Raw genomic sequence first — 10,706 nt, 5'->3', positions numbered from 1 at the left:
GCAGGGGCGGGGGCAGTTGTGAGCAGGGGCTGGGATGCAGGAGGGGATGCAGAGTATTTGGATTGTGATCTGATGCTGAGAGTTGGGTTGCAGGATGGGTGGGGTGTCAGGTGCAGGCTGTGACTGAAAGGCTCTTATCCTAAGCAGCTCCCAGCCAGCAGACCAATGGGACCCTTGGGCAGGCTCCCTGCCTGCTACACCCCCACATACAAAGCCATCTCTAACATTAGTGACTAAACACACTTCTGTGCTCACCATCACAGCACTTTTTCAGATTGCACAGGGATAAAGACCTGACCAAAGAAAAGGAGAGAGCTGTGAGTTGGTTTGAGGGGTAATGATTCCTATTGATGGATTGTATTAATTACAATTTCCACTTGTCTCATCCAGAGATAGGGCAAATAAAGTAGAGAAGGCAAAAGAGGAGGAGAAGAAGAGACATAAAAGAGGGGAAAAGAGAAGGAAAATAGAAATAACAGGAAGTTGAAAAGAAAGGATCAAGGGAGTATAAAGAGAAATGGAAAGGAAACAATAAATGGAGAAGAGAAACCATGGATTAAGAAGTACTTATAGACAACAGAAGAGGGAAAAAAAGAAGCAAAAGAAATAGGATGGTGGAGAAAAAAGAAGAGAAAATTAGGAGAAAAATCCTCCGGAAATCATGTGGAAGGGAAAAACAATAAAGAAGTAAAAAATGATAGAAACAAGATAAGAAGCACTAATGAAGCCAATTTATTATTCAGAAGTACTGGAGCTTTTGGGGATTAGAGACACTCAAGCACCTGAGAAAGAAGGATGTAATGACACTTTGGTTTCTGCTTTAGAAAAAATGTCCTGGGAACAGTGCCCTGGACTTAAACCATAAGGAGTCATCTTTGGTCACAAGATGCCAGTGTGTAAGTATCTTCTTCCCATAACTCAAATTCTTCGCCTGAACAAAATAACTAGTAAGAAATGAAAGAGGAGACCCTGGGTTCAATTCCCAATAGCAAAATATATTCAGTAACTGATTCCTTTAGATATATATAAAAAGCAGATTGTTGATTTAATATCTCCAAAACCTTCACCTCCATACAGCTGTAAATTAGTGTTTGTCTACTAAAAGTACATTAGTGTAGTTGCTATTGGTAAGGCTTATAATTGAAAATCAAAATTCTGTGATAGACAGCCAACTGTATGTACATTGTTTTGGAAAACAAACCAATATATTTAACAAAGTTGCCATTTACACCCACTTCTGTATCTCAATTGATTGTCTCATCCCTGTATTACATTCCTGTTGTCATTCATCAGCATGGAAGCACCATTCTTACAAATCTGCTGTTGCTCTGCCCTTGCCTACTAGTTTCTGGGTTTGTAGAAGGGAAAGCAGAAACACAGTCATATGGACATTAGCAGAGGAGGGAGGGAGGGAGTGGGTGGGCATGCAGGTATAGTGTTTCCTTGTAGGTTGAAGCTGCCAGTGTCTGGGAGGCTGTACATTCTTTCTTCCCCCTCCCAAAGAAGGGGAGTTCTCAGGGCCAGCACATGCTCATTCCTTCCCTAGCCACAAAAATTGAGAGGGGCACTCAGTAGCAGATTTTGATAGTTTCTGTTGTGTTGGGGTTTTGTGATTAAGGATGTAAGTAGATAAAATTCATGTCTGCATAATCAAGGAGATCAACTACTAATAGGTATTAGTTATTCAGTAAAGTGTTTAGAAGATTAAAATTATACTTTCATAGATTATAAAGCCAAAAGGGACTATTGTGATAATCTTGTCTCACTTCCTATATAGCACAGATCATAAAACATCCCTGAATTAGTTTATTTTTATACTGGTGATCCCTCCCCGACATTAGCTCTCATAGTAGATTTTCTGATTTTAAGCTAGTACCCTGCTGACAAGCAGGTATGTTATTGCCCACAGTGGCTACGTCTACATTGCAGTGCTATTTTGGGATACTGGAGGTATTCCATGTCTTTTGAGCATGCTCATTATTTCAAAATATAACAGGCTCGCTATTCCAACTTCCCTGTAAACCTCTTTCCATGAGGAGTAAGGAACATTTCGGAATAGCAATTTATTTAAAAATAAGTGCTGTGTAGACAGCACCAAATTTCAAAATGTGTAGCTTATTTCAAGCTCCAGGTGAAGTGTAGACACTCCCAGAGTGATGAAGGGGAAGTTCTCAATCTCCTTTGATGGTGCTAATGTAAAGGCCAGCACAGATTGTGTTCCAGAGTGCCTTCCTCATTCTGTAGTTCTGCAGCCAAAAGTTGGTTTTCCCAAGCCTCAAGAACAACTCGTTTCCCTTAGTCCGTAACCCTGGTGGTGCGGGCTGCTTGCCTCAACCTCTGCCATACTTGTACTGCTACACTGCAGCTGCCTCCTGATGGCTTTTCAAAAGCTTCAGCAGAAACTTTTCTTCTGGGAGCTGTGCCAGAAAGTGTGAGCTAGCCCTAGGAGGGCAGTGAAACTGCAACAGTTCAGAATATAAATCACAGTACTGCAGACTTTTAGCATTCAAAAAAAACCACCACAACTCAGGCCACCAAAATTATAAGATAAGCCTAAAAATAATGAGTTTTCCAAAATAACAAATGCTGGTTTTGTTTGCTGTTTTTTTAGTCTTTAGAGAAAGCCAACCTCACAACCCAAAGTCTATGTAATAATTTCAAGGTCAAAATTCGATCTGAAATGTACATTAAAATATATCAGGCTCAGTCGGTCTTGTGATGACCCTCCCCCTCTGTGACTAAAGAGGGAGTAGGGCCGATTTTATGAGAGAGAAAAGGCCTTAAAAGCCAAAGACTCAGTGAGCAGGGGACCACAAACAGGTAAGTTTGTGAGAGGGAGTCCTAAATCTGACCATGGATGAGAGTATTCATATGGAGACATCCAAGGCTGAGGAAGCTATCCAGCTACGAAGGACTGCTGTCATAGCACTGGGGGAGGAGGATTTGTCATAGGGAGGACTCTGGCCGCTGATTACTTGTGGCAGCAGGCAGTGCACCACCTCTAGTCTCAACTCACACAACAAATGGTGGAGAACCATTATGCTACCTTGGCAAAGAGAGGTGAAGCATGGCTCCCTAAGGTGGTGGAGGAGAAGCCATGTACTCTGAAGACTAGGAGGTTTGCAGCCAGCACTCTCAGGAGGAAACATAGGGTAGTGGTAGTTGGAGACCTTCTGAGGGGAACAAAGGCATCCATCTGTCCCCTTGTCATGGCATCCTGGGAGGAATGTTGTCTGCCAGGGTCCATATCTGAGACAATACAAAGGAATTGTTGAGGATCATCTGGTCCTCTATTACCCCATGATAATCATCCACATGGGCATAAATGATACTGTAAAGTATGACATTCAGCAGATTGGAAGTGACTACAGGGTTCTGGGACTATTGGTGAAGAAGTTCTGAGCTCAGTGGTGTTCTTTTTGATCTTCTGGTCAAGAGTAGAGGCCAGGCAGAGACAGATGCATCCCGGAGGTGAATGCCTGACTGCGAAGATGGTATTGCCAAGAGGGCTTTGGTTTCCCTGACTATGGGATCCTGTTCCAAGTAGGGATGTTAAATACTGGGTGACTGACTAATCAAACAGTCAATGCATTTTGCATCGACTATTTGATTAGTTGATAGGGCACCTTTGCCTTTGAAGTGTAGCTACTGCTTGGTTGAAGGAATGAGGTGACCAAAGCCCAAATGTAAGTCAAAATCATGAAGACCTGGGAGAAGAGTCAGAAATTGGGGGGAGCATGCACTGTATAAAGGAGCAACAAGGCAAACCTGGGGGAGGGATTCAAATCAGTATCTTAGACATATGCATACTAATGCAAATGGCATGAGGAATAAAACGACTTCAATCTCACTGAGACTTGGTGGAATAATAGGAATGATTGAAATATTGGTATAGGAATATTTAGGCTCAGGAAGGACAGGCAGGGAAAAAAGAGAGGAGGTGTTGCCTTATATACTAAAAAGAGTATACACTTAGGCTTCGTCTAGACTGGCCGCTTGATTTTGAGCAAAAAGCACTGACGTTCTACTGTCCGAAATCTACTTGCGTAAATGCTTTGACGTTCCCGTTCGGGCAAAAGCCCTTTTCCGGAAATGTTTTTGCGCAAGAGGGCCAGTGTAGACAGCTAAAAGCTGTTTTGCGCAAAAAAGCCTTGATGGCAAAAATGGCGATCGGGGCTTTCTTGCGGAAAAGAGCATCTAGATTGGCATGGACGCTTTTCCACAAAAAGTGCTTTTGCGGAAAAGCGTCCGTGCCAATCTAGACGCTCTTTTCCGCAAATGCTTTTAACAGAAAAACTTTTCAGTTAAAAGCATTTGTGGAAAATCATGCCAGTCTCGACGTAGCCGTAGGGTACATCTACACTGCAAGCTTCTTTCAGAATAAGCTATTCCGGAAGATATCTTCTGGAAAAGCTTAGTTTGAAATAGAGTGTCCACCCTACTGGGAAGCCTCAAAATTAGGTCGAAGCAGGTTGCCTTAATGTGGATGCATTATCTCGATTTAGAGCCCCAGGAGGCACTGATGAGGAATAACTTTAGAATGGCCCCGGTGAGGAACTATTTCGACATAGCAGCAGTAGAACGTCCACATGAAAAAGTTTTTTCAGAAGAGGTGTTATTCCTTGTGGAATGGGGTTTACCAACATCGGAAAAAGCCCTCCATTATTTCAATTTTCTTTCAAGATAACGCAATTGCTGTGTGGATGCTAGTATTGTTTTTCCGGAATAACAGCCATTATTCCAGAAAAACAGTGCAGTGTAAACACACCATTAGACTGAGGCTGAGATGGAAAAAAGAGACAGGCTTGTTGAAAGTCTTTGGGCAAAGATAAAAGGGATACAAACCAAAAGTGATATCATGGCAGGGGTCTACTATAGAACATGTAACCAGGAAGAGGTGGATGAAGATTTTTTTAAAGAACAAAATCATCCAAAGCACAGATCCTGGTGGTGATGGGGGGCTTCAACTACCCAGACATCTGTTGGGAAAATAAAATGGTAGGGCATGGATTATCCAACAAGTTCTTGGAATGTATTAGAGACATTTTTTGTAACAAAAGGTAGACAAAGTTACTAGGGAAGAGGCTCTTCTAGATTTGATTTTCACAAATAGGGAGGATCTGTGTGAGAATTTGAAAGTGGAAGGCAGCCTGAGTGAAAGTAATAATGAAATAGTACAGTTCATAATTCTAAAAAATAGTAGAAAGAACAGCAAAATAAAGACCGTGGACTTCAAGAAAGCTGGTGTTGGTGACTGCAGGGGAGAGGCAGTGCAGACTCCTGCTTCTGACACAAGTTCCATAACCCCATTAGTCCCCTAGGCTGCCTCAGCTGTGGCAAGAGGCAGAGTTTGGTGAAGCAAGTGCAGAGCAAGGGTGAAGGCAGAGCAGGGGTGGGGAAAGGTGGGGATTGAGGCAGAAGGGGTTGTCCTGGCCACTCCCTGGGTTGCGGGCAGGGGGGGAAGGGGCACGCCATTGCCAATGTCCTCCATCTCTTGTCACCACTCACATCTGACCAGGAGAAACCTATATGTTGCTCTGCTAATCAGCTGGGTGGCATTAGAATCTCATCTGAGCGGCTGCACAAGCACACAGCTTACAGGTAACAGGTGAGGGGGTGTAGATCCTAGCTGGGGCCAGTAACCAACAGTTCAGGGTTAGGAGAGAGCTGCAAGCTGGGGCAAGGGTGTTGCAGGTATGTATGTGGGGGGGGGGGGGGCAGGCTCCAGAAGGGATGTTAAGACTTTGGGCTGGGGCAGCAGATTGGGGTTCATGCGTGGGTTAAGGGTGCAGGGTGCAAGGTCCTGGTGACACTTAGTACGGCTCTCAGTAAGCTCCCGCCAGCTCCTTGCATCCCGTAGGTGCACGGGTAGCCCGGAGGAGGCTCTGAGTGCTGCCCTCACGCCTGCAGGTATCGCTCCCGCATCCCCCACTGGTTGCAGTTCTCAGCCAATGGGAGCTGCAGAGACGGCACTAGGGGCAGAAGCAGGACACGGAGCCTCCCGGGCCACCCCTGAACCCTGAGGCCGCAGGGCCCTGCTGGTCACTTTTGGGAGCCACACGGCGCTAGGGCAGGCAGGGAGCCTGCGTCAGCCCTGGGCCCCGCTGCGCCCTTTTTGTCCGGACCCTCTCGCCGAAATCCGGACGCGCGGCACCACGACCCGGGCCCTGAGCCGCAGCCGGGAGCCCCGCCCGCCGCGGAGCTGGGGCCCGGCGGGGATCACCCAGAGCCCGACGTGCTTCCCGCTTCGAGAGCCGAAGAACGCGGCGCCGGAGCCCCCTCTCCTCATTGGCAGCTGCCGCAGTGACGTGCACCTCGCAGCCATGCGCCTTGAGGGTGTTTAGCGGTTTCCATAGTAACTGGCCGAGCCCCGCCCCTTTAAATAGCTCCTCCCCGCGCAGGGCGGCGTTGGCGCTGTTGCCGGAAGTGAAGATGGCGGCGGCCTCTTCGGAGCTGCTCACGGGCTGGTGCCTCTTCGGCCTTTCGCTGCTGGTAGGCGGAGGCGGCGCGGCTCCATTGGAGCCATTCCCCGGGCTGTCCGGCCGAGGCTCCGTGCGGCTCCTCCCTCCCCTCCCCCCCCTCCGTGCAGTCTCTGGGGCAAAGGGCCGAGCGCTCCCCGCCTCCGCCCTGCTCGGGGGCTGTGTAGTGTCCGGGCTAATGGACTCCCCCAGTCTCTTCCCTCCTTGCTGCTTGTGGGGTAACTAACGGGGTGTCGGCCCCTCCCCCATGGGGGTAACGGAGGCGGTGCACATCCCCTTCGCGTCTGCGGCTACAGGCTGGGCTCCTACACGTCTCTTCCTGGAGTCTCGGGATAGCTGGTCGAGCAGTGGCCACCTACCAGCAATAGATCAGGATCTACCCCTAGATCTTGGAGCCTCTGACAGTTGATCCTACCTGGTTTGGCCAGGAAGCTCTCATACTGCTTCTGTTTGCTGTGCAAGGTGTGGGAGGGATGAAGGGGGTGCTGATGTCAGGGTGTCTGCCCCCACTTCTGAACCTACTTCCACACAGAAGGAGATGGAGAGAGCTTGGCAAGGCAAATCTCAGCCTGACAAACACACACTGTCCTTCGCTCCCATCTCCTGACATAACAGAAATGTGGGTGGTGGTGGTTACTTCTGTTACTGCCTGTGAAGTGTGTTGTTTTTGGTTTCTGACTGGTCTGTGCATTTCATAATTTTCATTTCTCTCTTATGCTTAAATTTAATTATTTGATTAGTGAGTTCCAAAAATGACTAACCTGATGTGGCTGGAGTAATTTATCCACATAGTAACTGCTGCTCCTGGAAGTGGCTGGCATGTCCCTGCAGCTCCTGAGAGAGGTGGAGCAGGGGGTCTCCACATGTTCTCCTTGCCTGTAGACACCACTCCTGCTGCTCCCATTGCTCAATAATGGGAAACTGTGGCCAGTAGAAGCTGTGGGCTCAGTGCTTGTATATGAGGGGCTGCACATGGCACCATGGAGCCATTGCTGTACATGCCAGCTGCTTTCAGGAGTGATGCAGGATCAGCCTGAAAAGCAGCCTGCGGTAGTGTAGTTGCAGACCATACCATAAGGCACTGTCTTGAGGTTTGACAGTAGTCCTAGTTCCAGCACATCCTAACTTCTGAATGCCTGACTTAGCTTATCCTACTGTTGCTTGTCTTGGGTGTAATTTCATACCTTTTTTTAAAGGAGAAACTGGAACCATATTGGCCATCAGTTTATCAGTCGGGTTTTGACTCCTAGGTCCTGCCACACAGGCCTTTGACACTTGAAATAATAGAGTGAACGGTAGCCATGTTATTAGGCTGCCCTCCTTTGAAGTAGAGAGAAAAAACTAGCCATCGTTACTAGGTTGTTAGCATTTGATTGTCTTGGCTGATGACTTATGAATTTGCCACTTGCCAGAAAAACAATTTTAATTTGTTTTTTTCATGAATCTGAATAGGATGGAAAGGCTCACCTAGACTATTCTAGAGTATCGAAAGAGTAAATGCAAATTCCGCAGGTTAATGTTTCTAGTTAAAGATAGTGTTCCTCCTGTAGTTTAAATAATAGATCACTACTAAATACTGTTGAAAATACAGCATCTGTCTGCCCACCAGTATACAATCACATGGTGAGTGTATGTGTGTGAGAGGATCTCAGTAATGCAAGAGTGAGATATGAGATGTTATCAATCTTACTACCATAAATACTATACATGGCTGTTGAAGGGGGGTGGTAGAGGTTGCTTTGTGATTGTGGGTGTGGTGTGTGCCATATTTTTTTGCATTTCAAAGAGGGAAATCCAACCTGTACCAGATGTTAATCATGTTTAATACATAGCCAGAAGATGCTGTCATGATGAGAGCAATCAAGTATCTATACAGAGTAGAAATACATTTTAACTTGAATGATATTTGATATTTTTGCTCAGTTGATTCTCTTTTGTATTTCAGGCTATTCTGGCTTTCTGCTGGGTTTATGTGCGCAAATACCAGAGTCGTCGAGAAAGTGAAGTAATTTCTACCATAACAGCTATTTTTGCATTGGCAATTGCACTTATCACATCAGCACTTCTGCCAGTGGACATTTTTCTGGTTTCATATATGAAAAATCAAAATGGCACATTTAAGGTATGGTCTACTTGCAAATCTTATTGAATGCCAATATCTGGTCCCATAATTGTTTTATCATATGTTTTCTCCTCTCCCTTTTCATTATCTCTTCATTCTGAGTTATTAAACTATAGAACTAATGTTTTAGCAATTATGTTTCATTGCTGGAATTTTTTGTCTTGAAAGAACCATTAGTATTATAAACTAATGGGCCTTGTCATTTATTCCTAAAATAGACTTTATCCTCATAACCTGGTAATGTAAACCTGCTGTTCTCTCATAAAATATGAATACTGAAAACTCTTTTATAACATATACAAGAATTATCTTGTGTGTGTGGGGGGGGGGGAGGGGTTGTTCATTTAATCCTGCATTAACAGAAATGAGGAGAGACTTCTAAAATACAGAAAATATTTATAGTATGAACTATCTTGTCATCTTTATATAAGGTTATAAATATACCCAAAGAACAGAACAAGATGCATCTGTTCTAATGAGCTCTGAATCCCAAGGTCTGCTCTACACTTAAACATTAGATCAATTTGCCTACCCTGAAAATTTTGTCTACCCTGTGAAACTTATCTTCCATGGGTGTCATTGTTAAATTGAACTAACCATTGATAGATGTGGTTAGGTTGATGGAAGAATTCAGTAAAACTTACACAAGTTCCTTCCATTGATGTAAGAAACGTTATCTTGATGGTGCTACAACTGCACAAATGTATCAAGAAACATTTTAAAGTTTTATTCTTAAATTAAAAAATAGGATTAAAATAAAACTATCTTTTTGCTTGCTGATTTCGTAATTTACTTTTTAATTGACAGTTTTAATTGTGACTTAAATCACTTCCCTGCTGCTACAAAGATTGCTTATGTACATTGCCTTACCATGGCTGTCCACACATTTGTGTTTAATCTCAAACACATGCACTTGCATGCATTAGGAACAATCAGATTGAAGGTTAAGTCAGACGCTTTACACACTTAAAGGGTGGATTATTTGCATCCATGCTACTGTTTCTTGGTGAATCAGATACAATGCGTAATGTTCAGATTTTAAACTGGATGAACCTTAAGATTTTTCTTGTCAATGTGAAAAATCTTCCACCTTTGAGCATATGGATTTTTATTTTTATTAAGAATCAACAAACTTTTCTTCTGCTTTGCATCTTCTTCAAGCGTGTTCCTGTAGCCTCTAACTTGAATAGGGAAACTACTTCCTCATTATGTATGTTTCTGTTCCTGTCAGTTTAGTCACACTATGCATCTTCTAAAGTCTACAACAAAATGTGCAAAAGTGTGGTGTTACAGCATCTGAAGTTATGGTTTGATTATATGAAAAGCAGATTTTCATATAATACTGTAAGTCTGTCATAAAACTTAAACCAGTTCAAAGTGTCGGACTCTTTGTCACTTAAGTATCATTTTATTGTAAAACTGGCTTTTTCCCCCCCCCCTGGAATTAGCAGCTCAAACTGTACCGTGTCATATCATTGGTTTAATAATTTTTGGTTTAGATAAACTAGTCCTTATTTCTGCGCTGCTGTTGGTGGATGTTCTGACTTCAGAGCTAGATTCTTGGCCAGCAGTTACTGCTCTCCAGACTGCTACAGTTCAGCACTATGAGATTTCAGATTTAAATATCTGAAATATGAAATTGAGGATATCTTTAAAATTTTGACTGAAAATGACCAAAATGGACCGTGAATTGGGTAGGGCCCTAATCCAAGAACAAAGAAATTTTCAAGGAAATGGAAATAATACACACATTTATTAGCAATCAAAAACTTTTACTATTCATATAATATTCCCTACATACTTTTCTTCCTGTATGTAACTTGCATTTTAAAAATAATTAACAATTGACAAAGCAAACTTTCTGTTACGTCCTGCTGTTGGTACATTTCACGTGGCTGCTGCTGTTCCTGTTGCTCCTCTTTAGCAACTGCTACATATGAAGTTTATTTGGTACACAGATATCAAACTCTACTTTGTCTCTTTTTGAAAAAAAAGTGGCATGCAATTCTGTTGCAGTCGTCTTAATTCCTGGCATCACTCTTTCAGGGTTTTTCAATAGCTTTAACTGATGGCTAAGAGTAGTGCTTTGTGGCTAAATCAATGCC

The 10,706-nt window shown here is 43.9% G+C and overlaps 1 protein-coding gene across 1 annotated transcript in view; it reads left to right on the top strand.

The window, feature by feature from the left end:
* Nucleotides 1-6,358: 6,358 nt before the first annotated feature.
* The window catches only part of LMBRD1 (LMBR1 domain containing 1), a 169,510-nt gene continuing 165,162 nt past the window's right edge, over nucleotides 6,359-10,706 (top strand). Inside the window, exons 1-2 of the mRNA XM_006127231.5 lie at nucleotides 6,359-6,492; nucleotides 8,425-8,601. Of these exons, the coding sequence (XP_006127293.1) occupies nucleotides 6,433-6,492; nucleotides 8,425-8,601 (237 nt within the window). The 5' untranslated portion in view covers nucleotides 6,359-6,432. The remainder of the gene's footprint in view (nucleotides 6,493-8,424; nucleotides 8,602-10,706) is intronic.

This window comes from Pelodiscus sinensis, chromosome 3 (genome assembly GCF_052426305.1).
Source record: "Pelodiscus sinensis isolate ZL-2025 chromosome 3, ASM5242630v1, whole genome shotgun sequence".
Lineage (NCBI taxonomy): Eukaryota > Metazoa > Chordata > Testudines > Trionychidae > Pelodiscus > Pelodiscus sinensis.
Note: the sequence above shows the minus strand (reverse complement) of the source record. Positions and strands in the feature narration are given on the sequence as shown.